The following is an 18,843-nucleotide window of genomic DNA, read 5'->3' as shown; positions in this document are numbered from 1 at the left end:
TCATATCACTTTGCATGATTCTAAATTGATATGCATATCAATTAAGTTACTTATCTGCATTAAAAGGTTTTTAATATGCATATCATATTTAGATTGGATTTGCAAATAGTTAGAAAGTATTAAGTGTTTATCGAAATCAGTTTTAAAAGCTTTCCTTGTCTATCTGATTTCATATGAAAAGGAGATTTGATTGAGGGGAAGTCTTGCTCCTCTATAAAAGGTTTCGGAACTGATTTTATTAGTGAGTGTTTTTATGCTTCAAAACTTGTCATATCTGTGCTGCATATGTTTACTCAAAACATTTGCTGAAAAACTCTCTTTGCATGTTATATGTTTCTTTTCCTTGCATACTCTATCATTTTCATAATTCATTCTCAAGATCAGTGAGATGATTGATTGCAAGGAAGATTGAAGATTGACTTGTTTACATGTTGTGGTGTTTGAGTCAGAAGTTATAACAGTTGTAAAACAAGTTAGCACTTGGCTAATTGAAAGTGATTGTTTTGAACAACACTACTTGTATACTATAAACTTGATTGTTTCATATTGGATTGATTTTTCGTGTTGGCTACGTCAAAAGCCACGCAGTGAAGTTTCTTTAGTGGAGAGGTTTACACTGCGTTAGCAATTCCTGTGTACTTCTTGATAAAGCCATTTCCGATCAAGCAGTTCTATCGATCGCATTGCAATATTGTTCTGTTTGGTATTTTCAGAAATAAAAAAGAATATGATCAGTGGCACACAAAGAAATTTATGTACATGGAGGCAAAAAAAAAGGTTAAAGGAACAAATATGAATAAAACATAATTTTCAATGTTTCGATATTGATAATATTTTCAGTGAATACATATCCTAGCAAATAAAAGAACTATGAAAGTATGAATCAATATACTTTATTTTATTTCTATGTATTTGTCATAAAGTATACTCCCTACATTTCCTAGCAAAACAAAGATAATATTAGAACATTAGCATGCATTAAGAGGAAAACCCACCAGCAAATACAATCTTTTTGTATAAAGACTGAGCAATAAATAGATTGAAAGAGAATTAAAACCAATATGTTATAAACTAGAGAATAAGAAAGAGATATAATAGAGAGACAAATTATATGAGGAGGTAGAAGTGTATCATTCATTCTCATTAGGCTCATTTACATAGAAGTAAAATTTACATCATAAGGACATAACTAATAAATATTTACATGGACAGACAGACAGACACACACACACACACACACACACAAAGTATTTACAACACTTCCCATTAGATGTCCACCGATGAATGATATAGTGTTGGATGAGCTTAATGTTGTCTCGTTAAAAACCTTGTCAGGTAACAAAAATCTAGTGAGATAAAAGCAATTTTGGTCGAATGAGAAAAAAAGTGTTACGCGCATATGTCTTAGGTAGCATAATTTTGAATGCTCATTTTAATGAGAATATCTTCCTTATTGATGCAAGCTTAATTATATATATGATAAAATACATATATAATGATTAGTGAATATGGTGTGTCGATCACAGAAGTGAGACAATGTGTTCTTTGCATAAATAAGACTCATCATGAATTTTAATTCCTCTAAAGGTTAAAGTAATACTAATAAAACTATGATATTCTCAATAAATCTTATCTCATATGATAAGAGTAAAACTAATTTTATATGCTCAAATTATAAATAAAGACATTAACAAAGAATAACAATATAGGAGAATAACGATGGACACATTTACCTTTATAAAATATTTACAAGCTTTGAAAGTTAAGTATGACATATTTAGTCATATATCAATTTATGCATTTGATAATGTCACGTATGCTTTATAGTAGTTTTAGATAATTTCGCAAACACGTGTATGATTGTTCAGCCTTCACATCACAATTAAATTCTCTTGGTATTATTTTCATGGTGATGTGAGACATCTCAGTCTCTGTTTCCAATCTCTTTTATGGCGTGAGCCAGACTCTGAAGCTTGAACACAGCATGTTCACGTGAAAGTACTATTTCATAAATAATGTATTTTGAAAGTCAGAAATTGCTTGGAAGTTTCGGTAACCCTAGCAGTACTGCAGTACATCTAGGAAATTACCTGTCTTTCTTCGCCAAAAAAAAGGACAAGATGGAGGTGTTGGAAAATGGCGGGAACTTCATTAGAAAGTTAAAGACTGGAGGAACCATTGCAAAAGAAAAAGAGGAAATGATTGATCGAAACTGAGTGGAGCGTACGTGGGCACCATGTGATCTATTCAATTATGTGGCCATGTAGTCAAAAGCAATTTGAAGTTGATGTGAAATTCACACCCCCAGCTCTGACAAATGAGACCCCACTCTTCTATTCATTTACCCTTGTGAAATAATTTCACCCACTTTTTAACAAAATACTGCTCCACCGCAAGACCCCAGTGGTCAGGGAAGAAGATTTTCCATGAAAAACGTTGGCTACGGATCAAACCATTTACATAAAGCATTTACATCGACAAAGAGAAAAATAAGGTTCCCATTTGCTTCATCGTGCGCGTGCAACCCAACCTCCCCTACCAAACATCTTTTTGTTTTTATTGGTCAATACCTGTGAGGGTGAGAGGTGTTACCCGGATCCTTATATAAGGAAGTGTTATTCTCATTCGTAGTCTTCGCCAAGAACAGAAACCAGCAGCACTCTAAACTCTTTCATTGACTACCAAAATAGATCTTCCTTCTTCTTGTTCTCCTTCTCCTCCATTCTAAACTCCTTCAATAATGACTACCAAAACAGATTTTTCTTCTTCTTCTTCTTCATTTCCTAAATTAACATACGATGTGTTCCTCAGCTTCAGAGGTAAAGATACCCGCACAAATTTCACAGACCATCTCTATACCGCTCTCAAGCAGAAAGGAATAAACACATTTAGAGATGATGAAGAACTTGAGAGAGGGGAATCAATTGGTCCAAATCTCTTGAAAGCAATTAAAGAATCAAGTTATGTTATTGTGGTTTTTTCCCAAAATTACGCCGATTCTTCGTGGTGTTTGGATGAGCTTGCAAAAGTCGCTGAATGTGAGAGAGCCACAGGACAAACAGTCCTCCCTGTGTTCTACCATGTTGATCCATCTGAGGTACGAAGACAAACAGGGGAGCACTTTGAGAAAGCATTTGAGAAGCATCAAAAGCGGTATGAAGCGGAACCAGACAAAGTAATGAGGTGGAAAAACGCTCTTGCTAAAGTAGGCAATCTCTCTGGATGGCATCTGCAAAATGGGTAAGCCAACTCACACAGTAACACTAACTCATTTAGCGTTGAACTTTTTTTTTTTTTTTGAACATTCATATACATTAAACTGCACATCACATAGGTTAAGAAATTATGTTCATGCATCTTTGAATTTAGATTCAGGAAAATTCCATGTACCAATATATCAAGTAGATTAAATTTTTAAAAGTTTAAACATAAGTCTTATTGGCTTAATTAATACTAATAATAAGAAAAATTGGTAATATTCAAAATACTGACCAGGAAAAAAAAAGCTTATCCAACCAGGACAACATTTATGTTAACATAATATTTGACTTGTTAATCTCTAACATCAAAAAAAAAAAAAAAAAAAAAAAAAATCAACACGATTTTCCTTGTCAACCACGCGCTGCACGTACTTTAGCTGGGTCTAGGATTTTGAGGAGTTCCTCTTGTTGGTACTCCGACGTCAGCGCTGACGCTAGTCTTGCTAATGTTGTGATGCTGCCGGATAGGTGATTGTAGTTCTGTTTCAGATAAAAAAAAAAAAAAAAAATCTTGTCATAGGCTTTTTAGTTTTTAGTATTGTTTTGCTTGGAGGGTTGACAGTGGTGGTCGACGTCGACGTCTCGTTTGAAGCAACTATGAGGCAAGGTAGGTCGTGGTACCTGTCCCATTATGTCCCATCCATTGATCTGTCGACATCTGTCAGCTTACTTAACCAGAGTTAACTCTGTCAGCCAAAAACAAAATTCGCATTACCCTTAATTTATTATCTCAGAACCATTTCTCAAAAAAAGAAAAAAAAAAAAAAATCTCAGAACCCTGCAAAATTGTTTCTCAGAACCCAGAAAAGCTGTGAGATTGTGAGGATCCAATATTATCTTTGAGATTTTGTTTCCTTTTGCAAAAGATTCATGATTTTCTCTTCCCCTGCAAAACTGTTTATCATAACCCAGAAAACCCCGCAATCTAGATCCAAACAAAACCAGGTTTTGACTATTTGAAATGGATTATGGATCTCACACCCAATCGAAAGCAAAGGCATCTAAATCAAAATATTGGGCTCTCCAATTCTATCCAAGCACACATCTTATTTACTCTGTCCATTCTCTACTAATCTAATCTTGGCCTGAAACGATCTACCATCAGCCGAAACCCACTTCTCAATCTAATTAAAACCTAATCCACTCTTGATATTTCTTAGTTGCCCGCCCAGTTATGGTCGCGTCAGGCAGCCATGGAAGCAGTCATTTTGAGCTCCTTCATTGCGAGTCACCGATTTAGTTGTAAAGTTGTAAAACAAAATGGTCTTGATTCCTAACCTGCGGATATGGATCTAATGAAGGGAAGACAAGAAGTCAAGAAGACCACTTGACAATACAAAATCAATATGAGTTTGGCCTCTAAAAGTGGAGAGGAGAGGAGGAAGAAGGATAGTCGCGCACTCACGCAAATATTTTTCTCTTTTCAAAGAAACTTTAATTTTTCTTTTCAAAAAAAAAAAAAAAACTTTAATTTTTAGTAGAATTTTAATAAGCATAGAAAACTTAACAGAGTTAGTCTTCCGTTAAGTAAGAGTACACATGTCAAAATATTAGGCAGGTGACAGAATAGGGATAGACAATTTGGGGACAGGTGATTTCCTTTCGGAGCTGGGGGACCCAAATTCAGTTGGGTTTGGGTCTGTATTGTATACATAGCTAGGTTTTGTTGGTGTCTCTTGGGTGGTGGCGTCTAGGTGGTGCAATGGTGGTGTTCCTTGTTCTGTGGCGGTGATGGATGCGCTCACGGTGTGCGTGTTGGGCCTTGTGTTAGGACTTTCCTATGGGCCATATTAGGTTGTTGCCTTTTTTTTTTGTTTTGTTTCTCCCCTTCTAGTAAATCCCTTCTAATTTTTGGGAGGAGTTAGTAGCTTTCGAGCCCGTGTATGCATTTTTTTTGTGTACTTTTTTTTCCTAGTTAGGTGACGGTCTGTTTAATAGAGTTTGTCTAGTCTATCCTAGCCTATGAGTCTTGTTAGAACAGTTGTCTTAAGTGTTCTCGTTTGCTTTTCACCAAGCTGAGATCAAACTCTAGGATAACCTGACCTAGCCTAGGTCGGCGCTAGACACGATTGGACAAGGTTGCCACACAAAACCCTAGACTTGGGGCTTTCTTTTGTTCCTTATTCTCTCACAAACTATATCCAATATGTCCTCCAATATGCATACTGCTTCTTCATGTTAATTCTTCTTCTCCATTAATGTTTGTCGATGCAAGGAGAGAGATAAAATTTTAATTTTAGATAAGGGTAGCATGGAGATTAAACTTTTACAAAAATTAGGACAGGTCGACAACTCGACATATAAAATGTAGAGGCATGACTTTAAATAGAAGCATTCACGAAGAAAAAGAGTACTGACGGCATTATAGAATATTACAGTATCTTTATCTATTTGTTCTTTTACCCCTTATACGTACACACAAGATACATAAGATGATTGTTTATGACTTTCCAGGTCTGAAGCCAAAATTATTCAACAAATTGTAGAAAAGATTTTCACTGAGTTGAATAAAATAATCTGCACATCTGAGGGCTTAGTTGGGATGGGTTCTCACCTGAGTGAACTGTTTTCCTACTTAGACATTGGGTGTCTCGACTGTTCGTATCATAGGGATTTGTGGGATGGGTGGTATTGGGAAAACTACTATTGCACAAGTGGTTTTTGATAGGCTAAAAGCTCAGTTTGAAGGTCATAGGGCATAGGCGAAAATTGGGTTTTTGTCCATTTACCCCATTTATAGGGTTTTTTTCTCACTAACCCCATTAAGTTTTTTTTATTCTCTCTTACGCAATACACTCTAAGGAAGTCTTCCCTAATATCTAATTAAGATTTTTTTTTAATACTATTTTACCCCTTACCTTTTGTTATTTAGAGAGAGAGAGAGAGAAACCATAGGAGACTTCGCCGGAGCCGGCCACCGGTCACTGGATTCCGTGCACCGGTCGCCAGATTCCGGTCACCGACCGCCGCCCACAAGAATTTGCTGAAAATCTCACCGGAAAGTTTTTTGCCCCCAATAGACATCTATTACCCCCTAATAGATGGGCAATAAAGGTCTATTGCCCCCCAATAGACGTCTATGTCCCCAATAGTCTATTGCCCCCCAATAGACGACTATCAGCCATGTATTGCCCCCAATAGAAGCCTATTGCCCCCTAATAAGACTTTCAGTTGCCAGAATGGGAACTAATCTCTTTAAATTTAGACAAATGAAACTTTGATTACAGAAAAAAAAAAAAATAAGGAGATTACATCAATTCAAAACATCTATTGCCCCCCAACAGGCGTCTATTGCCCTCCAATAAACGCTTTAACATACATCTATTGCCCTAATAGACCTTTTTGTTTTTACCTATTTCTTTCCTCCCCGGCTTTCTGCCTCAATTTTACCAAAAAAAAAATAAAAAATTTGGGCACCCAAACTCACAACACTATTGAAATACTGTACTCTGCTGTCTCAGATCTTCTCTTCTCTCTCTCTGCGCAAATATTGAATTCTCCTAGTTCTTGCTTCAGTGCATCCACCTATATAATTAATAAAGAGGACAAGATGAAATTCACTAGCTAGCCAGAGAGACGAGTTAAAATAAAGAAGTGTATATAGATATCTGATTAAGCTTACTCGGTCTTGGGCCTTCATTTCGAATCCAAGTCAATAGCACAAAACAAAGAACTCACCTTAAATCAAGCCAGCGCCGGCGCAATTGGCTATAGCCGACGGCAGTGTTCATTCCAACAGGTTGTGGTTCAGCGTCGAAGCTCGCTGGAACCCAACCAGAAAACTGATTGTACGAGCCGAAGGTGAGTCAGGTTGGCGATGCTCCTCAGAATCTCGCCGGAGAGAGAGGACTGGAAACAACTTAGCAGCAGTGGAGGCGACGCTGAGGGACTGGAAACGAACTCGAAACGGCAAAGGCCAAATCGTCGTCGCGAGGGAGGGAGGGAGGGAGGGAGGGAGGGGGAGGGGGAGAGAGAGAGAGAGAGCGAAGATCTGAGACGGCGCAGTCGCTGTAGTCGAACTGATGGCCGGAGAGAGAGGGCGGTCGTCGTCGTCTTCAAGCGTGAATGCCATCGCTGCGCCGGATATGGAGATCGGAGAGAGAGAGAGAGAAACTGGATCTGGAGAGAGAGGAGAGATATAACGAGTGGCACGTTGTAGTTTCTTAATTAGATTAAGGGCAAAATTATCATTTCTTGTTAAATTGTGTATGTGGGAACAAAAATCTGTTGTTTGGGTAATTGAGATCATTTTTGCTCATTTTGGAGCTTTGGGTCAAGGACCCTAAAAAATTTGACATAATATTTGACTAATTTTGTGAATCTCTAACACCACAAAACGCATAAAAAAAATCAACGCGATTTTCCTTGTCGACCACGCGCTGCACGCCCTTTAGCTGGTCTAGGATTTTGAGGAGTTCCTCTCGTTAGGTGGTACTCCGACGTTAGCGCTGATGGTAGTCTTGCAGATGTTGTGATGCTGCCGGATAGGTGATTGATGTTTTGTTTCTTGTCATAGGCTTTTTTAGGATTGTTTTGCTTGGAGGGTTGACAGTGGTGGTCGACGTCGACTTCTGGTTTGAAGCAACTATGAGGCAAGGTAGGTCCTGGCGGCTTGGAGCTAGGGGACCCAAATTCGGTTGGGTTTGGGTCTGTATTGTATGCATAGGTTTTGTTGGTGTCTCTTGGGTGGTGGCCTCTAGGTGGTGTTCCTTGTTCTGTGGCGGTGCGGATGCGCTCGCGGTGTGCGTGCGATGGACCTGCACATAGAGGCGGAGATTGGGTCTGGGTTGGGCCTTGGGCTAGGACTTTCCTATGGGCCATGTTAGGCTGTTGCCTTTTTTTTTTCCCTCCAGTAAATCCCTTCAAACTTTTTGGGAGTTGGTAGCTTTCAGTCCCGTGTATGCATTTTGTGTGTTCCTTTTTTTCCTAGCTAGGTGACGAACTCTATTTGATAGAGTTTGTCTAGTCTATCCTAATTGAAGTTCTTCTATGAGTCTTTTTAGAACAGCTATCTAAGTGTTCTCGTTTACTTTTCACCAAGCCAAGATCAAACTCTAGGATAATCTGACCTAGCCTAGGCTGGCGCTAGACACGATCAGACAAGGTTGCCATTATGCACAAAACCCTAGACTTGGGGCTTTCTTTTGTTCCTTATTCTCTCACAAACTATGTCCAATATGTCCTCCAATATGCATACTGCTTCTTCATATTAATTCTTCTCCATTAATGTTTGTGGATGGAAAGAGAGAGATTGAATTTTAATATTAGATAAGGGTAGCATGGAGATTAAACTTTTACAAAAATTAGGACTGGTTGACATATAAACTGTAGACGCATGACTTTAATTAGAAGCATTCACGAAGAAAAAGAGTACTGGTGGCCAAATAGAATATTACAGTATCTTTATCTATTTGTTCTGTTACCCCTTATACGTACACACAAGATACATAAGATGATTGTTTATGACTTTCCAGGTCTGAAGCCAAAATTATTCAAGAAATTGTACAAAAGGTTTTCACTGAGTTGAATAAAATAATCTTCACATCTGAGGGCTTAGTTGGGATGGATTCTCACCTGAATGAACTGTTTTCCTACTTAGACATTGGGTGTCTCGACGATGTTCGTATCATAGGGATTTGTGGGATGGGTGGTATCGGGAAAACTACTATTGCACAAGTGGTTTTTGAAAGGATAAGAGCTCAGTTTGAAGGTGATTGCTTTCTTGAGAATGTTAAACAGGAAACTGAAATGAAGCAAGGTAGTACAATTCATTTACAAGAGAAACTTCTCTTGAACTTGCTGAATAGTAATGCCAATGTACAGTACTCTAAAATGGGAAAAGACATAATTAGGCATAGACTATCTAGTAAGAGGGTGCTTATTGTTCTTGATGATGTGGATCAAGTTAAACAATTGGAACTACTATGTCATCGTACTTGGTTTGGTCCAGGGAGTAGAGTCATCATAACATCCAGAAATGAACACCTGATCAGTGCATTTGGAGCAGACAAAGTATACAAGGTGAATGCATTAACTGATCCTGAAGCTTTGGAGCTCTTTAGTTTGAAAGCCTTCAAGGATAACGAGGGTGGAGAAGATTTTCTCAAGCTATCCAAGGAATTTTTGAAATATGCTGATGGCCTTCCATTAGCTATTGAAGTTTTGGGATCGTCTGTTCGTGGTAGAAGTGAAGAGTTATGGTCAAGTGCATTGGAGAGACTTAAAAAAAATCCTCCGAACGGGATTATTGATGTTCTTAAATTTAGTTTTGATGGATTAGAAGAGTCAGAAAAGAACACGTTTTTGGATATCGCGTGTTTCTTTAAAGGAGATAACAAGGATCGTGTAATAAGAATACTAGGTAAGGGTGTGGAGTTTAATGTAAAAGTTCTTATGGACAAATCTTTGGTAACTCTATTTGGAACAAAATTGTGGATGCATGATTTGATACAAGAAATGGGTTGGGAAGTTGTTCGTCGAGAATGTCCTAATAATCCTGGAGAACGTAGCAGGTTGTGGATTCCCAATGAAATCATCCATGTACTTGATCGTAGTAAGGTAATGAAACAGCTGAGTGCTGAAACTCGTCTATTGTTTTTTTTTATTATGGTCTATCTTGTGCAATAACTAGTTCTTTGCTCTTTGTTATTAGGCGACGAGTGCAGTTCAAAGCATATACCTCCAATGTCCAACAAAAGATGATGTTGTTCACTCAATTGATAATGCCTTCTCGAAGATGGACAGAATGAGATTGCTCAAGATTTGGAATGTGAAGTTTTCCGGAAATATCACATATCTTTCTAATGAATTGCAATATCTGGAATGGCATTATTGTCCTTTGAATTCTTTCCCGTCAGACTTTCAACCGGATGAACTTGTTGAAGTTCGCATGTTATTTAGCCACATCAAACAACTATGGAGGGGAAAAAAGGTAAGATCACAATTAATTTAATGCATGTACTTCATAAAGCTGATAGTTTAGATTGTAGTCTCATTTATTAGGAAAGATGAAGTAGCTTTTTCGAATTACATAACTATATATATAAGGTCCCGGTCGTCCACAGTTACACACATCCATAAAAATTTATTTGGCATTCTCATACTAGGATTGGACATTACTCTCACGTCAACCTTTTTGTAATTCTACTAATTTCTGTAATTTGGAATCACAAAGGAATGTGTAATAACTATTTTGAATCACGTGATTATGATCTTTGGAATTATATCAGGGGTGGAGCATGCTACGGCTTATAAATCTGAGTGGTTCACCCTACTTGAGGTCGACTCCAGACTTCACGGAGGTTCCTAATCTTGAGAACTTACTGCTTCAAAATTGCACAGGCTTGGTGGAGATTCACCCGTCTCTTGGATTTCTGAACAAACTTGTTAATTTGAATATGAAATATTGCAAGTCCATTGAGAGCCTTCCACCTTTCGTTGCCTTGGAATGCCTTCAAATATTGAGGCTTTCACTCTGCTCAGGATTGAAGAAGTTTCCAGAAATTGAAGGAGATATGAAAAGCTTGCTGGAGCTTCATTTGGATGGGACCAGCATTGAGGAATTGCCTCCATCAATTAAACGCTTGACTGGTCTTACCATGTTGAATCTAGCATACTGTACTAACCTTTTGCATCTTCCCTATACCATTGGGTGCTTGACATCTTTGAAAAGTCTCAATCTAACAGGTTGCTCCAAAATTCATGAGATACCTGAGAATCTGAATGGTATGACATGTCTGGAGAGGCTTTGCATTGGTGGAACTTCCATAAGGGAGTTATCTTTCATTGTGAGCATGGAAAATCTACAGTATCTATCCTGCCGAGGATGTATATTTCCAGTTTCAGAATCATTTAAAGTTCTGGCTTCGTTATCGAATTTGAGAGAGCTAGACTTGAGTTATTGCAATCTGATGGATGGAGCAATTCTCAATGATTTTAGCAGCCTAATCTCCTTAAGACGGTTATGTTTAGCTGGTAATCGCTTTGTACTGTTACCTGAAAGTATCTATCAACTCTCAGAGCTCGAGATTCTGGACTTGAGTAACTGCAGACAGCTTCAATTACTGCCCAAGAAGCTTCCGTATAGTCTTCGAAATGTGTATGCACATGGTTGTACTTCACTGAAGGATTACCCAAATCAAATCAAAGTATTGGAATCACGGGAGTCGGGAGTGACTATTGTCAGTTCCAGCAATTGTTCAGAACTATCGATTGGTGTTGCAAGAACTGAGACGGAATTGATGACCCTGTCTCTGATACATGAGCATACAGAGGGGAAACAAGTTGATCAAGTGCCAGTGACAAATCCAACGTTTCTAGACCAAGTAGGATCTCTCTCTCACAACAAAAACGGAGCATATATCTATAAATCTATCCTTTTTCTCATACTACTAGTTAACTATGCTTTTGTGTTCTACGTTGCAGCTGCCTCTCTGCTCAGATATCAGGTACATACATCCTGCAGATGAAATTCCAGAGTGGTTCGGCACTATATCCACCAGAAATCCCATATCAATCTCGATACCTCAAAATCTGGCCGATGATAACACGTGGAAGGGATTTAGCGCGTGTGCAATATTCTCAGTCAAGGGGCATACTGCTCTATCCGTTATTCATGAACCGGATCCTGATTTTCTTAATTACTCGTATCAAATCACATTGGAAACTGATGTTATGCGTCTGGAACCAAAAGTGGTGGAACCCGAATCAGGCTGTCTTGGATCAAGTTCTCATCTGCTTGTGATCTTCTATATAGATCGTTTGGGGGTCCCACAGAGAGGGTTAAATCGATCAACTGTAGTGAGGGCTACATTTGAAACCACCAATCCATCCATGGTGGTCCAGAAATGTGGAATTCGTCTAGTCTATGAGCAAGATGCTGGATGGATTTTCAGAATATCCTGGCCCAACGCCGCTTTACCGATTATGCGTCTGAATGAAGATGAGGAACCCGCCTCTGTATCGGAGTCTGGCTGGATTAGGCAATCTTTGAAACGGTATATTATATTTAATTTTCTGATCCACAACTACTAAAATGCCGGTTTTATATTACTATCTGGGTACTTTAATGCATTTTCAATTAAATATTGCAGTGAGAAATTCATTCCACCCTTGGAAGAAGAATCCACGCTTGTGTTGAGAAAGAACTTTGAATCTGTTCTTCCAAGATATCTTGAGGTTGATCCGTCTGTGTTTCTCTCTAGCTAGTTTATATGATATCTCTCTAATCTCCAATCTCTATCTTTGAAATAAAAGAGGTTACTAATTATTTGAATTGCGCATTTTCAATATTCCAGGCACTAAAACGTTACTCTAAAGTGTTCAAATTTAACCTCAGAGGAAGACTAAATTGGTTTGATGAGGAATTTGTCTCTGATACGATGTCAGCTGAGGCCATAATGTCAATTGAGCTGCCTCAAAATCTACACGAGAGCAGGAAGTGGATGGGATTTGCAATATACGCATCACTTGTAGAGGAAGTGGGGAAGACAATGAACGAGGCCTACTATCAGTTATCTGTTGCACTAAAAGCTGGGAATAAATCATTAAGAGTTTATGAAGAACTTGCGCAGTTCAGGCCATTATCAGAACAACATCATAAATTATTGGTTATTTACATACCGCGGGCACAGATTCCCGAAGTGTTGTTCACTCAGACATTAACAACGGCAATGGACTTTATCATCTCGTTCAATGATAGCCCTCATGTAAAGATTCAAACATGTGGGTTCCGTATTCTGTACCAGGAAGATATACAAGGATTTGCTGATACTATCATCCGGTGCGTGCAGAGGGAAAATTCTCTTGAATCTCATGATCAGTTGTGGGTGGTAGAAGCATGGAACCAGTTGATACGATTGCAAGGCCCTCATATAGAGGGAATGAAAGAACGGGATTCCAGAACCCCACGGGAAAAATACTTTGAATTGTACTCACGAAAATATAGAAATTGGGTCTCTCTCTCTCTCTCTCTCTCGCACATATGCGTAATTTTTATTATTATTTCTTTGTTTTTGGCCTTTTTATTGACATTTGAACATATATTTACAGGACTGGTCTTGCCCTCGGTCTGTTTTATGTTACTTCGAGGGAGCTGAAATTTCCAAGTGGAAATGGTTCATGCCTTTCATCAACCAAGGCAACTCTGCAGAAATCCAACTGCCTTTAAATGTGTTCGATGATGATAATTGGTTGGGGTTTGCGGTATGTTGTTGGTTGTCCCATGACAAAGATCCAAACATTAGTCATGGCAGTACCACTATCGATTCAGAGAATCTTAAGCTTAATTATCGTCTGGAATCTGATGTTGATTGGCAAGGCTTATTTGATGGAATGATCCGCACTCGTATTAAGATGCAGGAGTCATCGAAATACCGTGCGACTCAGTTCCTTTATGTATCACGCACTAAAGTTAATAGTAAGATTTGGAGGCAATGCAAATTGGCCAGGATAACTACGTGGTTCTCAAACCCATGCTTAGCGGTGCATAGTTGTGCCCTTCGTCTACTATTTAAGGAGGACATTGAACATCTTGTAGAAGCACTGACCCTCGCCGAATTACCTTGAGCATCCCCCAGCATCTGCTGCTCAATAATGGAGAAGGTAACTTGTGAGTAGCCTTTTGGCTTGCAATAGTTAGGTAGCGATGACCATGGACTACGTCACAGCCACTCAATCATTTGCTAACTTTGTGTCTATGCAGAGAATTGAAAAAGATGTTCATATTGTAAGATTTTGTGGACTTATCAATATTGATTAAGGAATGCAATAATTTGTTATCCTAGTTTGCAGAACAAGTAATCGGATTTGGTGGTGCAGTGCTTGTTCTATTCCTATTACATTGAGGAAACATAATTATAAACTGCCATAACTTGTTGCAGACTGAATGTGGATATGAAGAGAGGTTGGAGAAGAAGGTGATCGAAATCACAAATTTGTGGAGTAGATCTGGATTGCACGAGTAGTGGTGTAAGAACAGGGACATTAGATGAATGTGACTGAACAACAGAGGTATAAAGAATTTCTTCGTTGAAATCAATGATGATTTGGTGGTATCATCTACACTCGAGAAGCAATTCATTTGTTCCACGTTTACGTAAAAAGAAATCATTTGCTTTTGAATACTTCTGTCTTTATTTTGTTTAGTAATATCAGAAACGCGCAGAAAACTATCCAACTTTCATGTCCTCTCTTGGCATATCCAAACTCTCAGTTTGTAATGCTTCTGAATGAACCATTTTTGGAGCTTCATTTTCGTGTCTCGACTAAATGAGGTTGTTATTTATTTTATTTTTTTCCTTGTTTTTTTCTTTTTGAAAGATTGTGCTAATAGTGATTATTCTTCGGGCAAGAAAATGAGACTTTCAAAGTTTAAAGTACATTTCATGTCATCCCAAGTTCACTATAGTTTAACTGTTATAATGCTGCTACTCTACACACGATAGAGCACACAGAACGTCACAGTCAGTTTGAGACCGTCCCTCAAACCGAATAATGACTAACAAAGTAAAAATGAACATCCTCTTGGTCCGGATTCTCCTGTATTAGATTTATCTGGGAGTATGAAACAAAAACACATTCCCTGCCATTTTTATTAGGAAAACCAGAATTCCAGAATGGGATGTAGTACCAAACCATCACAATTACATAGAATCCAATAAACACGTAAAGATTTAAATTACACGTAAACCTGAAGAACAATAATATAGCATCTTTTAGCATTAGCATCTACACTCAGTTTCCAAAAACCAAGTCTACAGATCGATTGTTTCGACGTCCAAAACCACAAACTAGACAAACCAGAATACACACAACACTACTGCAATAATCCTAATCAGCTGCTGCCAGACTTGAGAGCCTGCAAACAGATACTAAACGAGTATCACAATATGATAGTGATGAAAATTCTTGATTATATGATAGTATGAGTATTGACTTAAACAGATTCTATCTACTTCACACCTGATATTTTCTTTAACCCCATGTAACCGATACAACTATAGCCAGTAAAATTCTGTATCCGATTTTATAATACTCAAGATTATGAGCAATACTTGGTCCTCAAAATCCATACAAAACAAAACTCAAAGGAGTAGAAACCTTTTGGAGTTCTGCAATAGTTAAGTTAGTGATGACCGTACAGGACAACGTCTTAGCCAGTCAACCATGGCTATGCAGAGTAATCAACAAGATATTCGCATCAGTTCAATCTATCCGATAATCTTTTGTTTTCTCAATACAAGATTAATTAGCAGTTTACCTAGGCTAGAGAACCAAAAGTCAAAGCAAACAAGCTCTAATTGTAACTATCCTAGACAAAAACAAACTATCCTCTTTCTGGATCAAAAACTCAAAGGATTCACACTGTGAGTTAAATTAAATGTATCCCAAAATCAATTTATTAGGTTTCCAATAATGAAACAATTTATTCAAATATATTTACAAGTAGTTTTCTGAATGAACTGGTTTAATGAAATTGATTAAAATGATGTCCGCCTAATAAGAACTTAAACCCAAGATAGTGCGAGTGAAATATGAAAGAACAACTTTCAGCATAACATAAAGACATAATGAACAAGTTATTCAAGAAAATCTACAAGTAAGAGCTGCTGAAGCCACATGAGAAAAATTTAGTTACATTGGTTGCCAATGGGGTGGCAAAGCAGTGTTAATGGGTGAAACCCACAACAGAAAAATGAGGTTTCAACAATTCATGATTTTGAAACTGACTGTGCAGAATTTGTAGGCAAATTTTCATCTAATGATTCAACAATTCAAATCAATTAGGCAGATGAGATTACCTGTACAGTAACTTAACTGCATGATGTAGCTGCCACAAGTAGTTTACAAAGTACAAGCTTCAACGGCTGAGACTCGAACATCAATCCTTTCAAGCAGTTTGGTATAAGAAAGATCCAGTTGGTTGTTCAGATTTCAGTTTCATTGTACCCTATATTACCACCGTCCCCAGTGCAGCCAACAGCATCAATACCTTCAAGTTGAATGGTCTGACCAAAGAGTTGAAAAGAACTTCTTCCGACCTATGTCAAGTTGCCGATTCGGTTCCCATCAAATTCCATGCCAAAGGAATGTGGACTACTCTGGCTATCAGGTGATAATTGATCAGACTGTGGACTACCAATGTTAAACTCAGTAGACACCCTCATCAATCTTGGCACCATGTTGTTGCTGCCAAAGGAATAATAGGTGCACATCCGAGGAGAATTTTCATTTAACAAATGAGATACAATGGATACACAGAATAGATCTTGCCTGGCTCCCTGCATGCCAGCAGGAAAAATGTTATAGTTCAACAAGGAAGAATTGAAATGCTGCTCCGGTCATAGGTATCATGAATTCTTCCTCTCCATTTCTCAGCAGCCCAGGATTCAGTGGAGCTCTGAGTCTCTTTGTGGGGGGATATACAGTATGAAGCGAAGGTACAGTATGAAGAGAAGGTGTTGATGCAACAAAGCCAACTTGCCATGGGCTCACCCTCTTAGCATTCTGCAGAACTTCAGGTTCATCCCATGTAACCTATTATATAGAGATCATTAGATAACTAAATACTAGGCATGAACTATAAAACATAAAATAGAATATGCTAAAGGCAATGAGTTCAGCATACGACAAAATGTAAAATTTTAAAACATCTACGCATATTTCTACAGAAATATTCTACCTATATATAAACAACCGCAGGTAGAACTGTTGTGTGTGTGCATTGTTATGTTAGCATGCCTGATATAATAGGTTACTCTTAGTCTCAGGCAGAACTCAATGTGAAGCATCGAAATTCTGATTTGCTGAACTGTGAACATAGATGGAAAACAAATAACCATGTGAACAACTTTGATTCACGTTGTAGATTCTGGTTTGCTGAACTGTGAACATAAATGGAAAACAAATTTCTAAACGGATTCAATCAAGGGAAACATTTTGAAAGAGCATACCCTCAACTCTCTAACACAACATTCTATGGATACTTATAATCTCCAACCTGAATCAAAGTTGTATTCACATGGTTTTTTCTTTTCAGAACAGAAGTTTGCTCTTTCCTTACTTTTTTTTTCTTTCTTCTTCAAAACAAAACTAATGATTTTAACACAAATGATATCAAATATTTGAACAGTCAAAGCCTCAGAAAAGTTTGTGTAATGCATATATTATCACAGAGGTATTGACCAAGTAACTCGTTACATTCCCAGTTCTCCTCCAACATGTACTATAGAGCAATTCAGGCAATTCAGGCTGAGTTGCTTTATTGAAGATCAACTATTCTCAGAAATCTTAACAGTAATATCGCAACAAGCAGAAAATATAAAAATCAAAGCCACAACAGTAGTATCTTCTGGAATACAACTAAAACATAATAACTGATTCATTCAAATATGAAATTAATCGTTGAAAGTCTATCTCCAAATCAATCATTGATATGTACAGAAAACTACATCCAACTGGATGTACATTACAGTAAAATGTGCCATATAAACATCAAATGAGTTTTGCAAGCCTGCATCAATGAGAAGCTAACAACCAGTGCAATGCATTCAAGCCAAAAGCTGAAGAGAGAAATGAAATACCTGAAGCATACGCCATGGAGATCCCTTCCAAGGTCCATTCTCCGGAACAAAGGCGGAAGACAGAGTGCCCTGAAACCAAGTCATCAGTCTCCATGGCCATCTTGACTCTCATCCCAGCCGTCCAAAACTCCTTCAATGCCTTCTCCACCACCTCTGCCTTCACCACAAAGTCGGCCCACCCAGCTTTCGGATAATACACCACCTCAAACGGCATGTCCTGCGCCGCCATCTCCGCAGCCTCTGCCACAGCCTCCGCGGAAAGCTTAGTCTTAAACCCGTCACTTCCAGAACCTTCCTCCTCCAACTTCAGCCCAATGTGAGAGCTCCACCTACTGCAATCACCGCCGGCACTCGTCCTCACAGTCCGCCTCACCCCGACGTACATCTCCCCACCTCTGGAGCTCCTCATGAACACCACAGAGTCGCCGGCAACGAGCATCTTGTGGTTGACGAACTTGCTCCAGCCGGTGGTAAGCAAGTGCCTCCGGGGAGTTCCGTGGTAGATGTGGCGGAAGTCCCAAACGCCGCCGTGCAGGTCGGTGACGGAGAGCGTCTGGGCTGGCTGCTCAGCCTGGTAGTTAAGAGATGGGAATATCGAGTCAGCACAGAACCTCGGGTCAGAGAAACCACCGCCATTGTTAGCATCGGAAGGAGTCCCAAACACCGCCGTCGTTGTCGTTCTCCTCTTCCTCCTCCGCCGCGAATTCCTCTTATTTAAGGAATTGCAAGTGTTGTTGTTTTATTGCTGCTGAGGAGGCAGCAGGTTCTAGCATATGTTCAAGCCTATTTGTGTAAGGATGGCTTTTAGGAGTTTTAGATGTTTCTAGTTTTCTTATACAGCACAATTGTATGCCGGCAGGTGAGGCTAGATGCCCATTTTTCTTGGACAATGGTTTTTGATGTAGTCATGTTGTGCTAAAATGGCTCCAGTAACAGTTTTTGCTATCATTTTAGTTGTGTTTAAATCTCTCGCTTCCCTGGTAGAAATCCAAGGGATCTAT

General features: G+C 38.6%; 1 protein-coding gene and 1 pseudogene across 1 annotated transcript; one reads left to right on the top strand and one right to left on the bottom strand.

The window, feature by feature from the left end:
- Positions 1-2,452: 2,452 nt before the first annotated feature.
- On the top strand, positions 2,453-14,661 carry LOC133742078 (TMV resistance protein N-like). The gene is made up of 9 exons (XM_062169768.1): positions 2,453-3,240; positions 8,735-9,818; positions 9,913-10,191; positions 10,490-11,584; positions 11,685-12,256; positions 12,353-12,437; positions 12,557-13,213; positions 13,311-13,862; positions 14,141-14,661. Exons 1-8 carry the CDS (start codon positions 2,741-2,743, stop codon positions 13,824-13,826), a joined length of 4,788 nt encoding a protein of 1,595 aa, XP_062025752.1. The 5' UTR covers positions 2,453-2,740; the 3' UTR covers positions 13,827-13,862; positions 14,141-14,661.
- A 186-nt stretch (positions 14,662-14,847) lies between these two features.
- On the bottom strand, positions 14,848-18,581 carry LOC133742784 (auxin response factor 17-like; annotated as a pseudogene).
- Positions 18,582-18,843: the final 262 nt, after the last annotated feature.

The sequence above is a fragment of the Rosa rugosa genome, chromosome 4 (assembly GCF_958449725.1).
Source record: "Rosa rugosa chromosome 4, drRosRugo1.1, whole genome shotgun sequence".
Classification (NCBI taxonomy): Eukaryota; Viridiplantae; Streptophyta; class Magnoliopsida; order Rosales; family Rosaceae; genus Rosa; species Rosa rugosa.
Note: the sequence above shows the minus strand (reverse complement) of the source record. Positions and strands in the feature narration are given on the sequence as shown.

What these genes read in the sequence shown, in the direction of transcription:
- LOC133742078 (XM_062169768.1), top strand. Translation starts at nt 2,741, where the DNA reads ATGACTACCAAAACAGATTTTTCTTCTTCTTCTTCTTCATTTCCTAAA. An exon ending in ATGTACTTGATCGTAGTAAG is followed by an intron (nt 9,819 to 9,912) that starts GTAATGAAACAG and finishes CTTTGTTATTAG; the next exon opens with GCGACGAGTGCAGTTCAAAG. An exon ending in ATCCAACGTTTCTAGACCAA is followed by an intron (nt 11,585 to 11,684) that starts GTAGGATCTCTC and finishes TCTACGTTGCAG; the next exon opens with CTGCCTCTCTGCTCAGATAT.